Source organism: Filicampus tigris, chromosome 2, assembly GCF_054856515.1.
Source record: "Filicampus tigris isolate MCC_2025a chromosome 2, RoL_Ftig_1.0, whole genome shotgun sequence".
NCBI classification, from domain to species: Eukaryota; Metazoa; Chordata; class Actinopteri; order Syngnathiformes; family Syngnathidae; genus Filicampus; species Filicampus tigris.
The window spans coordinates 7,073,323-7,089,954 of NC_141218.1; the positions used below are offsets into that span (position 1 = coordinate 7,073,323).

General features: G+C 43.4%; 2 protein-coding genes and 1 non-coding gene across 3 annotated transcripts; all 3 read left to right on the forward strand.

The window, feature by feature from the left end:
• Positions 1 to 314: 314 nt before the first annotated feature.
• On the forward strand, positions 315 to 8,232 carry senp3b (SUMO specific peptidase 3b). The gene is made up of 12 exons (XM_086012681.1): positions 315 to 684; positions 2,113 to 2,238; positions 2,646 to 3,320; positions 3,554 to 3,667; positions 3,767 to 3,878; positions 3,978 to 4,125; positions 5,799 to 5,846; positions 5,940 to 6,017; positions 6,085 to 6,222; positions 6,386 to 6,469; positions 6,578 to 6,628; positions 7,361 to 8,232. Exons 2-12 carry the CDS (start codon positions 2,151 to 2,153, stop codon positions 7,469 to 7,471), a joined length of 1,647 nt encoding a protein of 548 aa, XP_085868807.1. The 5' UTR covers positions 315 to 684; positions 2,113 to 2,150; the 3' UTR covers positions 7,472 to 8,232.
• Positions 8,233 to 9,143: 911 nt separating this feature from the next.
• Positions 9,144 to 16,248, forward strand: eif4a1a (eukaryotic translation initiation factor 4A1A). Its single transcript, XM_086012692.1, has 11 exons — positions 9,144 to 9,269; positions 10,365 to 10,407; positions 10,490 to 10,622; positions 10,713 to 10,852; positions 10,942 to 11,110; positions 12,412 to 12,521; positions 12,619 to 12,762; positions 12,830 to 12,967; positions 13,069 to 13,158; positions 14,829 to 14,908; positions 14,986 to 16,248. Exons 1-11 carry the CDS (start codon positions 9,247 to 9,249, stop codon positions 15,128 to 15,130), a joined length of 1,215 nt encoding a protein of 404 aa, XP_085868818.1. The 5' UTR covers positions 9,144 to 9,246; the 3' UTR covers positions 15,131 to 16,248.
• Positions 11,480 to 11,620, forward strand: LOC147151110 (small nucleolar RNA SNORD10). Its single transcript, XR_015085972.1, has one exon. It is a non-coding gene; the product is annotated as a small nucleolar RNA SNORD10 (small nucleolar RNA).
• Positions 16,249 to 16,632: the final 384 nt, after the last annotated feature.

Genomic DNA, 16,632 nt, shown 5'->3' on the forward strand with positions numbered 1-16,632 from the left:
TAATATTGCCTCACCAAAGAGCACAAGCCATTTTCAACACTTAAGATTTGTTCAATAATTCGTAAAAATCACACCCACACATTAGTGGGAAAAGAAAATTACCTAATTGTGACATGAGGTTTTGGCCCGACCCCTGCAGCGACTTCTTGCTGTCCTGTGTATGTCACATTTATACAGTAGTACACGTTATTAAAAAGGCTGAGCAAATTGATATAAAATCAGCTCGTTTTATTTAAAAATAATATAGCATTTTTTGAAAAAGCTAAATTATTCGTCTTGATATTTTGGGGAATGTAGATTTTGTGTTGGCAAGTCCTCTCGGAACTGGCCGCGTGACGCTTTTGCTATGCGACGGCTTTGGAGACATGATGACGAGAGCCGCTCTCATCTGTTAGCTCTCGGACCCAAATGAGACATTGCACCTTCCCGTTTGGGGTTATGCGGACACTAAAGTCGCCTCCCTCGTATGTTTGCTGAATTTAAATAGTCGCGTTGAGTTTTTTTCGGCCGAAGAGGCAACAGCTGGCTCTCGCCATTCTCCCGACAGCTCCCCACACCTGACTTCATTCAATGAAGTGTTAGCATCACACTTAGCATCTGGGCTTTTTGTCACAAAAAAGACGCACTTTCGACACGCTTCAGCATCCTTCGGACACACTTTTACACAACATCGGTGACTAAACGGTAAGCGTGCGCTTGTGCCGCGTAGCTATGCCTCACGGAGGTTACGTGATGTGACGTTACGACTTAAAAAAAAATATGCTAACCAGCTAACGTAGCTCGTGAGCTAACGACAACATGGCTAACCCGCCGGCAAAAAAATTTTTAAAAGAACGTAGGCGTCGGTAATAAGACGGGGTTTCCCCCAGTGGTCTTTTCGTAATATGCCACCGCTGTTGCTTTATTGGGTCCTTATGGATTGGTTTTCCATCGAAACTTCTCTTGGCTAACATTAGCCTGCTAACGAATTCTTAAGTGTTCCTTTATTGTATCCCAATTAGAGCACAGACGTTGGTTTAATTTTTCGGACTAAATGTGTGAACATTAGGGCTTCTCAAAGCTTTCTGGTACCAGGGGGAAAATAGATTTTAATCCTAACTCCACATAAACATCAATGCCCTGTGTACACCTAAATACTGTATAATTAACTATTTGATGTTTTTTGTCAACTTGAATAGTCATGACCTGTTTATTGTCATAACAAGCAACTTGATTAAATTCTATAGGATTAAATCAATAATTATCCACCGTCACCGCTTCCTTCATCCTTTCCTTCAACTTCCTTCCTTTCTATCATTCCTTACACCCTCAATTTGTCCCTCCATCATTTTTTTCCATGAATCTTTTTCCTTCATCCAACTTCCCTCCCTTCACCTGTCCTTACTTGCTTCCTTCCATTCTTCTTTCATCTATCCATCATCCCTTCCTTATTATTCATCTTTCCATCCTTTCTCCAGGCATCCATTCTTCCTTCAACCTCCCTTCCTTCCTCCCTTTTTTCCTTCCAGTCTCTCACCTGCCATCATTTCTTCCTTTCATGCTTTCTTCCTCTCCTCTTACCTTTTATTCATGCTCCTTTTTTTGCACCCTATCTTTCTCCTTCCTTCCTTCAGTATTCTATCCTCCCTTCTCTCTTTCCTTTCCTCCTACCTTTCTAAATCCTTCTTGCACAGTCTCCATTCTCCTATCATTCCCCCCCTTTTTTATTATATTATTTTTTTTCCATCCTTTCTTCCAATTCCCCTCTGTGCATCCTTCATTGATACCTTTACTTCCTTCCACCATCCCTCCCATCACCCCCCAATCTATCATTCTATTCTTCCTGCATCCTTCTTTTTTTAATGCATTCCATCTGTACTTCCTTCCACCTTCTCTACTTTCTACTTTTGTTCTATTCTTCCTTCCTCAAATAAGGTAATCTAAAAAGTGTAGTCACACTTTCGGCACCACGCATTATACACTGAATATATTATGCATGCAATGTACTTGATTACAAAGGCAGTATATTTTAAAAAATCAACTCATTCTGCAACCAATAAAAAAGGACTGTAAATGCTGTTTTGAATTTTCTACCTTGCCTTTCTGTTTTTACCGATTTGTTTTTGTGTGTAGGTGGCGCGCTGGCGCAGGTCGCGGGGTGTCCGTGGATAATGCGAGACAGTGGGGGTAGCCTGACCCAGAACCGCTGGCAGGGAGATCTGGGTCTAACTGCTGTGGGCCAGGAAGACACTGGAGGGGGTAATTTTTTACATGCTCATTTTGAATGGTCTGGTGCCGGAACGATCTGGTCTGGCCCATCAATGGCCACTTTGTAGCAGATATACAAGTGTCTCGTTTTTTAATCTGTTGCAAAGGGATGTCATTACCCTGGAAAAATCAATGTATCATGCATTCAGGCAATGTTGCTGTTTTGATGCAAACTTAGATAGTGATGGTGTTTGGGATTGTATTTTACGCATTTGAGTTCTGTGTTTTCTTTTAAAAGTTCAAAAAAAAAGTTGTGAGGAAACAACCGTTAGTGTTAAGGTATTTTGATAAGAATTTTACATCATGCCTCTAATGAAAATGCTAATTAATCAAACATGCTAACATACAGCATGCTGTTTTCTTTTTTTAATTTGGTTGTGTCTTATGTTTGCCGATAGGTGGGATTCCTGGCGACCACCTCATTGTCCCGGTCTCCGACCATAGCATCCCCAGCCCAATGCACCTTCGCCTGGGTCAAAAAGAAAGAGTGTGGAGCGGCGAGGACGAGGCGGCAGAGGATGGGATGGGCCACATCGACGCAGAGGACGCTGACGACGAGTTTGAGGGCGGCTGCTGGGAGGACAATGAGGAGGACGAGGAGGAGGAGGAAGAAGAAGAAGTAGAAGAAGACGAGGATGAAGAGCAGGCGGCTGTGGTGGAGTGGGACATGGCAGACTTTCCCCCCCAGTCCACCCAGCATTACCAACACGCAAACTTCGGAGTGTTACAGAAGGATGACGACGTGAGGACGGAGGAGGACGAGGCGGCGGCAGCGCTCCCCCAGGCTGGAACGGGACGGCAGACATCGGAGCCCCACCTCCACAGATTCTGGACTCAGCGGCGCGCGCACTCCCGGCGCCAGCAGCGGTTCCACGGCGCCCTGGGCTCTCGGCTGAGCCAGCACTGGAAGAGCTGGCGGCAGCGGGCCCAGCGGGTGTATTCCCTCAGCCTCCGTTGGAGCTTGAAAGGACAGAAATACAATTGTTACAGCAAGCAGAGGAGGATAAAATGCTATCGCCCATCGCTTTACGCCGACGACGATATCAGCGACGGCGAGAGATTCACAGAGGCCGGTACGGGCACTGAAATCCGCTGAATTGACCTGACCTGCTGCAAATTTGCACAGCTGTTGCACCTTTTAACATTGCGACAATTAAAATCAGACTAGCATAAGTCATTGCGGTGGTTAATAGAAGACTACTTTAAAGCCTCCGACAGTTTTACCGGTTGAAACAAGACTCGCGCAAATTCGCCCAGAAGTTGCACAAAGAACAACTGGAAATGTTTGTCATCTCCTTTTGTGCAGACAAACAGAGGAGCGGCTGCTCTCCAGACAGGCACGGGGACCGAGGCAGACGGGAAGTGGAGGACAAACGAGCAGAGCCGGCGCTTTCCGAGGAGCACGTCAGCTGTGTAACAGGTCGGCGTCCCTTGGCCCTTTTGCGCAGTCGGGCCGCCTCAACAGCGACTTTGCTCCCGCAGTCTGATTAATCTGGCGTCTTTTATTGTCGCGGCCCAGATATTCTGGAAGAATCCCTGCAGAAATACGGCAGTTTGATCCCAATCCACGTCGAAGACATCGTGGAGAGGCTTCAGGACATCTTCAGCGAGAACTTTGCACAGCTGCACAGGTTCGACGCACCCCGCGCTTGTTGTTTGTTGTCTCATGTATTCTTAGGTTGTTGATGTTTTTCTCTCTCTCTCTCTCTCGCTACCTGGGTGCTGTTTAGGAAAACCATGGTCCAACATTTGATACAATCCTTCCAGCGTTCCTCGGGATCAGCTCTGGCCAAAACCTTCAGAGTCAACTACAAACGTCACGTTCTTACCATGGATGACCTTGGCACTCTCTATGGACAGAACTGGCTCAATGACCAGGTATGACCACAAGCGGTAAACCCTCGGCCTGATAAAGTCACAAAATTCATACAAGGTGACAATTCACAACGTTAACATGACTAATCAGTTTAATCAGACAGTTTATAAAAAGACTAAATATGACAATCTCCAATATTAATATGATTTACCTTGACAAGATTATGGTGAACATTAAAAGTATTGCGCTATATTAATACAATTACACCTAACGTGGCAAGTCACAATATTAAAGGGGGGGCATACAACCCAAACCAAACATATTTTTTCAAGAATATGTTCTATGCAAGCCCACTAGTTGAAACAAGTCTGATAAATATTGCGTTTGTGGAATAAGAGTTAATCCACTCGTTTTTAGCCATCTCTGGGGGCGGCCATTTCAGCCGTGATTGGTCGTTGTGATGTCATTTTCAATCGACAGAAGACAGAATGGCCGCACCCAGACATGGCCGCACCCAGACATGGCTTAAAACGAGTGCATTTTGCTGCTTAATTTATATTCCACAAACGCAAAATTAATCAGAATACCGTGTTTCAACTAGTGGGCCTGCTGGGAACATATTCTTGAAAAAAATATGTTTGGGTTGACTTCTTCTTTAATACAACTAAACCTGAATATTTAAATGTTAATGCAGCTAAACCTAACCCTAAAATTTACCAATATTGATCAAATTAACCCTAACCTGAAAATTTTACAGGATGAATCCAACCGACTTTAAACATGACAAAGAAGTCCCAATTTAGCGCTGCCTTGACTTGAAGCATTTAATTCTATTTGCATCTCGGATCATATTTCCCTATTGAAATGAATGGAAATCTGTTCAAGTGCCCCAAAATCACCAACCGTCTTTCTCATGTTATTTAATGAGCGAAATAGCACTCTACAGTTTAGTAGATTTATTTTTAAAATAAAAATAATTTATATTATTATTATCATTTATATTATGTTATTATATAATAATTTAATAGAATGTAAATTGCAAAGTGCATCATTTGCTAATGTAGCCCTCGCCTTATTTTTTGTCTAGAATCTAGGTACTTTTAAATAATTTATCTTTTCTTTTGATTGAAGATAATTCTATGTTTTGCTTTGAATGTTTTAAAGCACTTTGAGTTGCATTTTTATGTATGAAAAGTGCTATATAAATAAAATGTGATTGATTGATTGATTGATACTTCAATGGGCATTGTTCTGCTCATTCTGATGTACATGCCTTGGCCACCGGGGGGCAGTATGACACACAGAGACATCCTACACAGAGGATGTCTCCAAATTCACAGGCATTGGTCCTACAAAGGCTGCATTTTCAGCTGCATGATGTCACTCCCTGTGTGACTCGACCGCACGTGGTGTCAAATTTAAGCCTTTCCAAATTCGCTTCGGCTTATGCGGTCCATGGAGGCTACATGAGGAGGAGCCTTTGAAGGCGCGGAAGGACCCAGCTTGCGAATTGTCTTTCTAAAATTTGCAAACCACGTACAGTCGATTTGCGGCGGAGGTGACGTCCTGCGGCCGAAAATGTGGCCTTCGGAGGTCGCATCCTGTGAAAAAGGCCGACAGAAGAAGTCACTTTTAGCAGGGGATAAAAGATAGTTATTGAACAAAATCTGCTCATTTATAGTTGATTTGTCTTGACACGTGTTTGTAATTGTTGTTCTGTGCTTGTTTTGTTCAGATAATGAACATGTATGGCGACCTCGTCATGGACTCAGTTCCAGAGAAGGTGCGCACCGAGCAATTCAAACTTTTGAGGTTTCCCGCAAGATTCCGTCACGATGTGTCAGAAGGTGATCTCCGTTTTCTGTCCGCTCTTCAGGTTCACTTTTTCAACAGCTTTTTCTACGACAAGCTGAGGACAAAAGGCTACGAAGGAGTCAAACGGTGGACGAAAAATGTAAGCGAACGCTGTTAGAATTGCGAAACCATGAGTCATGTAACATTTATGGCTCCCTTTCTGCCAGGTGGATATCTTCCAGAAGGATCTGCTGTTGATCCCCATCCACCTGGAGGTTCACTGGTCGCTGGTCAGTGTGGACATCCCTCGGAAAGCCATCACCTACTTTGACTCCCAGCGGACCCTCAACAGACGCTGCCCCAAGGTGGCGCACAAAAGCCCATAACTTCGTTTTGCTCACTGAACATTAGTCGCCGCAGTCTCTACTCTATACTGTGAACCGTAATATTGTACACGTTTTGCACATGAAACGGTCACGCTGCCTGACCCCTAATCTGTGTGCTTTTTTTTTTTTTCCCTCCCCCCAGCACATTTATAAGTATCTGCAAGCTGAGGCCATCAAAAAAGACCAGCAAGACTTTTTGACCGGCTGGAAAGGCTTTTTCAAAATGGTGAGACACTCAATCGTTTTTCATATTGGAACCGACTCGCTCTTGCGGCGCTTCAGTCGCTCTGCTGTACGTTACTGAGACTGCGGTGGGGGGGTGCATGTGTTTCAGAAGGTGGGCCGGCAGAACAATGACAGCGACTGTGGGGCGTTTGTGTTACAGGTAAGTCTGTAATGAATTGTGTGTTTTTTTTTCTGATTGGACAAAGTGAGGCGTCTATTCGAGGGGTGCATCGATGACGGCTGTACCCCCAAATATTCAGCAGGTGACTTGTCAGGACTTTGATGTAAGCAGACAATAGGTGATTGCATAATCCTCCTCCTTTTTAGGAAGTTTCGAGTTCAACGTAAATGACGTCTTTCAAACATTTAATTGTTGCTCTCAAAAGGAACGTCTCTTCCTTTTGAGATGCAAATCAACTCCTGAATCTGGACCCAAAGAAGCTGCCGATTGCTCACAGCAATGTCCTGATGCCTCATTCCAAGAGAATAGCGGCCACTTACCGCCGGGAAGATGAACGGCCGGTCGGAATGCAAAACGGTTGTTCGTATGGAGAAATCACGCCAAACGTTTTGAACTGAAGAAGCCTTTTGGGTTCAAGTTGAAACTGCTTCAACAAACGAGTCAGTTGCCTTGATTCAAACTGACATAAAAAAAAAATAATACAGTGGTATCTTGACCGTATGAGCTTAATTTTTGCGTCTTTTCTTTTTTTTTTCTTTTTTCTTTCACTTCCCGGCATATCTGAAACTCGTAAGTCAAGGTACTGCTGTAAATGTCGTAATTGTCAGGCTGAAGGAACATCGGCGCCACCTAGCGTTCAGAGTCAGGCAGGTTGGCCAAGTTGGACTAACAATTTGTCCATTTTCTCTTTCCACCGCCTCAACTGTACAGTACTGCAAGTGTCTGGCCCTGGGGCAGCCATTCAGCTTCGGTCAGCAGGACATGCCTCGCCTGCGGAGACAAATGTACAAAGAACTGTGTCACTGTAAGCTTACCCTGTGACCCCCAACCCCACCGAAACCACACTAGCCACAGAGAGATGGATGGAGGTGAGGGGCGCCCAAGACGGAACACTCTCAGCCAACACCTCATCATAGATCGTCGCAACCATCTTGTGGATTCTGCAGTGGAAGCTACTCATGTAGATAACCCCCCAAAAGTTCTCACTTTCTTTGCTAAAATGATGTCTGAGTGTACAAAATGGCCAATGGTTCCTCCTCATACCAGTTATATTGATAGAGCAGGGGTGGGGAACCATTTTGTGGTCAGACCTGCAAACGTTTGGTGGCCCTAGCATATAACAAACTTCTGTCTTACGTTTTCTTAGGTATGAATTTATTCAAAAGGTTCCCCAGCCCTGTGCTGACAGCTCGGCAACTGTCTCCAACACATTTTGTGTTTTTAGTTTTTTTTTTTTTCGCCACGTGACGTGTCCTTTTATTGAGGTAATTTACTTTGCATTTATCTGTTGTTGGGTTGTTTTTTTTTATACATTCGTTCATGTCGAAAAATATATTGCTATGCTTTGACAGCTTATGTTAATACAGGAGGAGTACTTTATTTTTGTTCGGGGGGGGCAAATAAATTGGCTAGATTTTTTTTTTTCCATTGAGCAAGTTATCCTCCGTAACCTTTTTTTTTGTAACAAAATACTTTTAGCCCCTGCTGCCCCCCCTAAAAGTTGTGATTCAACTGAGTTGACTGTTTTATATATCTTCTACAATGCATAATGGTTGCTAGAAATAAAAAAAAAAAAGTAAAAAAAAAAAAAAAAGTGTCCTATGGATATTTGTGTGTTTCTGTAGTGGAAGGAAATCAATACAAATCACTTCCCGTCCAAGGACAAGGCATTGGAATGCGTGCTTTAGCTGGGATACATAAAGAATTATAAAAATAGACAAAGCACTTCAGTTCAATGTATCCTGTTTTTTATTTTTTTCAACACTGAGATGCACCATTTGAGGTGGAACGTAACCCTAATGAGGACAAGCACGAGAGAATGGACGCATGTGTGGCCCAAGCAAAGCTGAATCATAAGTTACACCATGAGACTAGAGTGGTCATAGAGGTTGTTTTTCAACACTGGTCAATGTAGAACTGTTGTTGTTAGCTGTACAGGTGCTTCTGGAAGCACAGGTACCTCCTATTGGTGAATGGGACATAGAAACAATGAATGTAGTAGCAGTGTTGTTGTCTGCTGCCCGGGAAGAGAGAGCTTATTGACACAGAAACAGAAAAACTTCCAGACAGAAATAGGAACCGACAAACAACAAAATGTTGCAAAGACAAATGTCGGGTAGTCCAATTGGAAAGTACATTTAGGCGTGGAATAACTGGTAAATAGCAAGACTATAGATGAATAAAAGTACCATAATGTATGTTTTGGTTAACTAAAAAAAAAATGTGGTTCTGATCAGACCCGTTGAAATGTTAACAATCTGACAACCTGTGCTCTAATACACCTTACAAACCTGCACCTGAATAAAAACATAACCTTAAAACATGATTAATTACGTAATTCCGAGAATAAAACTACATATCGATCCTTTGCTCGGAGGAGAAAGTTTAAATATTCTTTTAATTCCTCACTTAACGGAAGTGACGTCGTTCCTGGTGCTTCTGGCCCACCCATTTATCGTTGACGTGCATTTAGACCAATCACAACTCGATGTAGGCGGGACTACCTGTAAATGACGGCGACTCGTTGCAATGAGAAAGCTTGGTTGTGTCGTCGACGTATATAAGAAAATTTCGCCATACTTTCTTTCTTTGTAATAATGTCGGCAAACAACGATGATAGGTAAGGCCTGTTTGTGTGACCAAGCGAGTAACAAATTTACTGGATTGGATTTTGTCGTAACTGTCTCTCGTTATTTATATGTATTTTTCGTACAGTATTGTACATAGAGCGAAAATTCTTTTTTAAACTCAGCACGATTCTAAGTTTGTGGGGGACAATTAAAATCAAAAAGCTGGATCTTTCTCACGAAATGTGCCGGTTTTTACCATCTCGTCGTTCGCTTGTCTCATTTTGTAATTTTCTGGTTTTATGACTGGCTAGCAGTTCTCGAGTGGATTTAGCACTTAATTTGTGTTGCGCTAACGCTTAGCCGTTAGCTGGAGCTAATGTCGCCGGGCGGTGTAGCATGTGACTGCTTGCGGACGTCGAGGTAGTTTAGGCCTCTCGTGGAAGAACCTCTTTATAATCCGCAATCAGTGTCGCGCTGTGACCAGTTTAATCAGAATATCGGTGTGAAATTGCCACTTGTACCTCATCGCCCGTTGACTCGGAAGCCTGATGTGATACAAGGAAGTCTGTCGGTTTTATCGCTGGGTGAGGGTGGCACATGTTGGTGGCGGACACGCCTGTGGTAACAATGCCGGAAGAGTAGGCCGCATTCCGCCGATCGTGGGGTTAAATTACACGTTGTTCATTTTATGTGGGTGGGAGTATAGTTTATTTTTTTTGTTTTTCTGTTTTGTTTTTTTGCAACACCGGTGGTGATGCCGAAGCCGTACGAAAAAGCGAGGATGAGCGGGCTGCTCAAAAGAAAAGTTAGCGCCGTGATGCTAAAGACAATTAGCTTTTCTTATTCTTTTGACGCACACTTCGAGATCCACCATGACTTACTGGGGTCGAGTTGTGCGAATTGAGCGAAATGTATCTTAACTAAACTAATTTAGCGAGGACGCGGTTGAGTCTGGTAGAATGTCTCTCCTATCGACAGCGGAGCCACCATCTTGAACGCGAAAAGCTAAAATGGCGGACTTGTTTAAATGGACGTGTGCGATGTCCTTCCTCGATTTGCTCCTTTTAATGAATAGTGAAAAGCAACAAACTCTGAAAAATAAAGAAATGGAGCGTGGTGGAATAAAAGTTGTTGTTCATCCACAGAGACAATGGCCCAGAAGGCATGGAGCCAGATGGCGTCATTGAGGTAAGTTTCCATTCGAACGTCAGGTCATTCAGACATCACTTTGGACCGGTAACAGAGACATTTTTAATCACCGTTCTTACAGAGCAACTGGAACGATATCGTGGACAGTTTTGATGACATGAACTTGCGTGAGGAGTTACTCCGGGGAATTTACGCCTATGGTTTTGAGAAGCCTTCTGCCATCCAACAGAGAGCTATTCTTCCTTGTATCAAGGGTGAGTTTTTAGACAGTGTCCCATAATGTTTTATAGGAACATTTGGGTTGGACAATAAATGACAATCTTCTGTCTCCTACTGTGTTCCAGGTTATGATGTGATTGCCCAAGCCCAGTCTGGCACCGGAAAGACTGCTACCTTTGCAATTTCCATCCTCCAGCAGATTGATGTGACATTGAAAGGCACTCAAGCTTTGGTCTTGGCCCCCACCAGGGAGCTGGCTCAACAGGTAAGGTCTTTTGTTTGGTCACACATTCAGGGTCCCCAAGTTGGCCACCGTTGTGAAAATGTCATCCCCCATTTTGTGCTTTGAATCAGATCCAGAAAGTGGTGCTTTCTCTAGGCGACTACATGGGCGCCGGATGCCACGCTTGCATCGGTGGGACCAACGTCCGCAATGAGTCCCAGAAGCTGCAGGCCGAGGCCCCCCACATTGTGGTGGGCACCCCCGGTCGTGTCTTTGACATGTTGAGCCGCAAGAACATCTGTGAGTAGGCCTTGCAGTCCAAAGGCTGCACAATTGTACAAAAAGGTTCCACTCGTATCATAAAGCACCTCGTTAATTGTATCTCATTTTGTATTTTTAAATTTCCTCAAATGTCTTTTTACAAATTGTCAAATGCGTCTACAAAGAGCAAATTTGTGATTCTCCCCAACAGACAAGTACTGCATTTCAAATTATTTTGTAAATATTGGCCTACCATCCTGTCTCGCGTCTCTCTTATTGGAGTGTCATCCACTTGAAACAAAATTGACTGCTATGAGTTGTCGATAAACGTCATAATTGTCACCCGAACATTGTCTCTTAAGAAAACCATGGTACTTTGTCAGCTGTTGAAGTACATGAGCAACTTGCTGTATGGTGATGAAACCCATGCGTGTCAACTGACTCTGGAAGCCTCCTGGTGCGTTGTGACTCTGGCTGACGTTTTGCCGGCCGGAATTCGCAGTTTGCCAGGGATCCCGAGACGTGATCACACTCACACTTCTGAATACAGCTTACATCAAACTGCAGTTCTTTGTCAACCCACTTAGTTAACCCATTAAGGCCTAAAGCGCCTTTCTCAACAGCTTCCCAAAACCTAAGGTCGCCTAAGGAATTACCCTTGAAAACCTGAAGTTCTCCCAGAAATTCAACACTTACAAATGGATTAATATCTCAGCCCCTGTAGCAGACAGAAACATAGTTCCAAAAGAATTAAAGAGCTTAGACATGTGGCTTTCACACAGGCAGAATTTATTATTTACTGTTTCAATCGAAGATGTAAAAATAATGTGTCAGTGCAAGAGAAGCACTATTTTAATTAAAAAAAATCGAGTGGTAATTACATCCTCTATTCTTTTACAAAGACGTCAATATCGTACTTGTCTACAAACCATATATCACGTTCGACTGGTTCCGCTGGTTGCACACGTCGTCTATATATCACTGCCATTACTTTAATCAGAGCTCCCGGTGATCGACGGGGTCCGCCATTAGCCCACCTACGGCTCTAAAAAATTCCTCGACATACTCCACGGTCTCGCGACACTATCACGTGTATATTCTGATGCATTAAGTTGGCTAAGAAACAGAGAATTGGATTAAAAAAGGGCGGTGACGTATCCGCTCCCCCGGTTTGAAAGGTAGAAAGACGCAACAGCGCTCCCGGCTCTAGTGGTACAAACGTGGTTATGCTCTCCTGGGCTTAATGGGTTAATGGCCGCTATGAGGCCTTGATGTCAACGGCGAGACATTGGACTAAATGTATTTGCTTTTCTTTTTTTCCTTTTTTTTTTTTTTTTAAGCACCTAAATATATCAAAATGTTTGTGCTGGATGAGGCTGATGAGATGCTGAGCCGAGGCTTCAAGGACCAGATCTACGAGATCTTCCGTAAACTGCCCGGCACCACACAGGTCAAGAGTTCCCCAGGGCTCGATTTCTGAACCACGCTACTTCTGTTGCTTTTCTGACAATTAAAGGCTTCTGCTGTTTTGTTTTTTTATTCTTTAGGTTGTCCTACTGTCAGCCACCATGCCGGCTGATGTGTTGGAGGTGACCAAAAAGTTTATGCGTGACCCTATTCGCATCCTGGTCAAAAGAGAGGAGCTAACCCTTGAGGGTATCCGCCAGTTCTACGTCAATGTGGAGAAAGAGGTTTGTGTGTGGGCTGCTTGAGGGAGTGGGAATCAGGCTCCTGGCTGACCCCAGGCCTCCATTCCAGGAGTGGAAGCTGGACACGCTGTGCGATCTTTACGAGACCCTGACCATCACCCAGGCCGTCATCTTCATCAACACGCGGAGGAAAGTGGACTGGCTCACCGAGAAGATGCAGTCCAGGGACTTCACCGTTTCAGCCATGGTGATGCATCCTCCGCCTCCAAACACTTTGCCCTCTATGGCCACTCGCTCGTGCCACCTCTCGGCGTTGTAACGGCATTCTGGTTGTCGTTTGTGTTGCAGCACGGTGACATGGACCAGAAAGAGCGCGACTTGATCATGAGGGAGTTCCGTTCTGGCTCCAGTCGAGTCCTCATCACTACTGACCTGCTGGTATGTGTCTTCGTTAGGATGTAACGATTTATTTTAGAAAAGTGATTTTTATCGATTATTAAAATATGCGTTGATGTAAAAAAAAAAAATCGATTCACAGCGCCATGTCAACCACAGCCACTCTCTCATGTCTCTGCTGTAAACAAACTGCATACGCACATTGGGTAAATTACTTGACACTAGAACTGCCTAGATTAGATTACAAATTCAATGATCAAAATCATCGACAGTTAATTTTAATCGTCCCTTTCTCCCTTTCATAACTATGCCGTGATAAATGAGCATCTAAAAAGGAAGCACATTGTGGCCGATGTCCGATTTTCCTTTTTTCACACTGGGACAGTTGTTTGGCATATCCTGTTGTGGTATGCGAACATTGTTGCGTCTACGCACCCGTGTTGCGTTCAAGAATCGGAAATTGCATCGCTCAAAGTTAAACACAACATGACCTATTTTCCACAAACCCTTAATGGCAACACTTACCAATGAAAGACATAACATACCGACATGTTAGGATGTACTGATTTAGAATTTGCTATAAAAAAAAGAAAATTCCGTTCCAGGTGCATACCCCCATTTTGAATGTGTAGATTAAATCATGCATATTAGAGAAGCAAAAGAAAATATTTTGGATCAAGCTTAAATAAAAACTAATACAAGTCTTTAGTTTTATTTAGCACAGTGCTTCTCCAATTTGATTTCACTCTCCTCTACATTAAAAAAAAAAAAGGATTGGTGCCCAAAAAATTGAAATGAAAGTTGTTGTTTTTTGTAAGTAATATCTTAGCATTAGTGCAACTCTGCACTACTGGTGATTAGTTGACTAGCAAAATAATGGTTTATGGCAGCCCTACTTGACATGCTGGCGCCAAACATCATTGCGTATTTGGCTGCACCACACTAGTGCACAGCGATGAGCATCGTAGTGATTTAAAAAAAAAAAATGAATCAAAAATCTGGAACTGAAAATCAAAATCGAATCATGCTTGAGTGAATCGTTATTTCCCTAGTCTTCATTTTGCCGACACAACCGTAAGTAAAAGTGGGCGTTGTCAACCATTTGCAGCGCCTCTCCCCAAATAGTTGCCTCACGTGTATTGTATTCCCTGTGCCTCAATTAATTGGTCGGTGTTCAATTGAAACACGTTCTGAACTGTGACTATGCAGTGAGTTTACCCGAAGTGTCTTTCATAATCGAAGGCAGAAAGTTGTATTTAAATTTTTTCCTCATTAAATGTTTACTTATGATTTTAGTTTGTGATGACTTTCATGAGATTCCATCTTTTTATCCTGATAAAACAAGTCTTTTCTTTAAAAAAAAAAATTAAAAAAAAGTTTTCTCTCAGGCAACTTTGCTCTGGCATTTAGGGGGGACCCATATTAGTTAAATTGGTGTGAAATTTATTGGGAAATTTGAGAATCTCAAGCGGCTGAGTAATGGCATGAGGGGAAAAAACATGCCCAGGGTTCCCTCTCCTCCCAACTGTGGTGTTGGTGAAGGACTGAAAGTTCCTTGGTAGAGAAATTGCTGTCTGCCCTCCACTGTGGCTGGGCTCTTGTCCCGGATCAACAACTAATTGGCAGACCACATTCCCCGCGTGGCGTTCACGTGACGAATAATGAACGATATTTCGGCGGGACAACTAACCCCGTGCGTGCGTCTCTTGCAGGCTCGCGGCATCGACGTGCAGCAGGTCTCTCTCGTCATCAACTACGACCTGCCGACCAACAGGGAAAACTACATCCACAGGTAAGTCGCGCTGTCCTCACCCTTAAAAAAGATTCACCGCGGCCTTTCTTCACCACCTTCCTTTGCCCCTCGGTCAGGATTGGCCGCGGTGGTCGTTTTGGCAGAAAGGGAGTCGCCATCAACATGGTGACCCACGACGACAAGCGTATCCTGCGGGACATCGAGACCTTCTACAACACCACCATTGAGGAGATGCCAATGAATGTGGCTGATCTTTTCTAAAAGCAAAACAAACAAAAAAGAAAAAAAACATGAGAGCGAGCAAAATCCATCCGACCTCGTTCCTCCTCCCCACCTCTCCAGTTTTAAAAAGAAACGAGGAAAACAGTCCCAACTTTTTGTTTGTGACAAATTCAAATTGATGAACTTGACCGTTTCCAACTGGCGAAGGAAGACTTTGCAGCCTTGATTCCTTCCCCCGCCTCCCAAATCGGTTTTTGACTTGACCCGCTTAACACTGTTTGCCACATAATCTCACTGAAATTGAATTTAATGCGGACATTCCAGCATTTTTTTTTTCTTTTGCTAATTTCCATCAACATGACTTTTTAACCAGGAAAACCCCCACACCTCCCTCCACGAAAAAGCACAGCTGTTGTGACAGCATCCCCGAACAAGGACTCAATGCTAACATTTAGCAGCAGCATCCATGAGGCCACCTCTTGAAACATTTGACGTGAATGCTGAAAAGAAAAATGTAAACAGTGTTAAGGCGACCTCCAGTGTACTTAACTTGAATCCAGCTCTTTGGGGGCTTAAACTTAAACGGGGCATGTTCAATAAAAAGACCTGTACAGTAAAATCAACTTTAACTGTTTGGAGCCTCTTAACTGCTGTTTCATAATCTAGAGCAACCCCCCCAAAAAGTGGAAAGCTTTTTATTGTTTTAGAGTTGCTCTAGCAGCAAACTTAATTTGTGCCCTTTTTGGCCATTGAGTGGAGGACGGCTGCCATATGGATGTTTACGGTGAGTTCAGTTCATGGTTAGGTCTTTTTTTTTTTTTTTCTCCCCCCGGTCCTTTATGTATTATAGTTCAGAATGCCCCCTCCTCTCAACTGCCTGCTCCACTTTGTAGTTGGTGTATTTTTTTTCAAATGTTGCATTCATTTTCTGTTTAGATGGTGGCCACTTTGTGTGATCTACCTCAACAAAAATGTGTATCCGGTGGGTGGGTGGGGTGTTTGCTGTTCTTTTAGGACCAAACTTGCAGTTCAGAGATTCCACGGCCTCCTTAAACTCTTAAAACCTGCCTGGCGGTATCTTGTTTGGAGGTGTATGGTGTTTTTTTATTTTGTTTTTTGAAATGAAAAATAAATTGTTAACCATTTTCAGACAGAAACAGTGTATCAAAATTTTCTACATTGGATTCTGTATAGTATTTATTTTTAATGGTCTTTAAAAAAAATAATAAAGGTGTCTCCTTTATAACAGTCTAATCTGCCTTGTTGAGTTTAAGTGTAAAAATAAATCAAATGGCCAAGCTGGAGCTTAGCTGGCAGATCCAAAACCGAAAACTTCACAACTCCTTCGCCTTGGCCAATCAGGTCTCGAGGGCACTTGATGCTTCCGTCTTCGTCACCGCTGCGCCACAAATTCATTCGCTCAAAAGTTGCCGTCGTGGAGGACTCCGTAAAGCTGATTGGCGCTCAATCCGGAAACTGTTGCGATCATTGCCTAATCATTTACACACAACAATGAAATGTTAACATTTGTGGTAATTCGC

Bases quoted from the DNA above. Each gene is read 5' to 3' on its own strand.
- eif4a1a (XM_086012692.1), top strand. From the start codon at position 9,247: ATGTCGGCAAACAACGATGATAG. The intron at 10,853-10,941 runs GTAAGGTCTTTT...GCTTTGAATCAG, and splicing joins CCAGGGAGCTGGCTCAACAG to ATCCAGAAAGTGGTGCTTTC. The intron at 14,909-14,985 runs GTAAGTCGCGCT...CCCCTCGGTCAG, and splicing joins AGGGAAAACTACATCCACAG to GATTGGCCGCGGTGGTCGTT.
- senp3b (XM_086012681.1), top strand. From the start codon at position 2,151: ATGCGAGACAGTGGGGGTAGCCTGACCCAGAACCGCTGGCAGGGAGAT. The intron at 5,847-5,939 runs GTGCGCACCGAG...TCCGCTCTTCAG, and splicing joins TGGACTCAGTTCCAGAGAAG to GTTCACTTTTTCAACAGCTT. The intron at 6,629-7,360 runs GTAAGTCTGTAA...TCAACTGTACAG, and splicing joins GTGGGGCGTTTGTGTTACAG to TACTGCAAGTGTCTGGCCCT.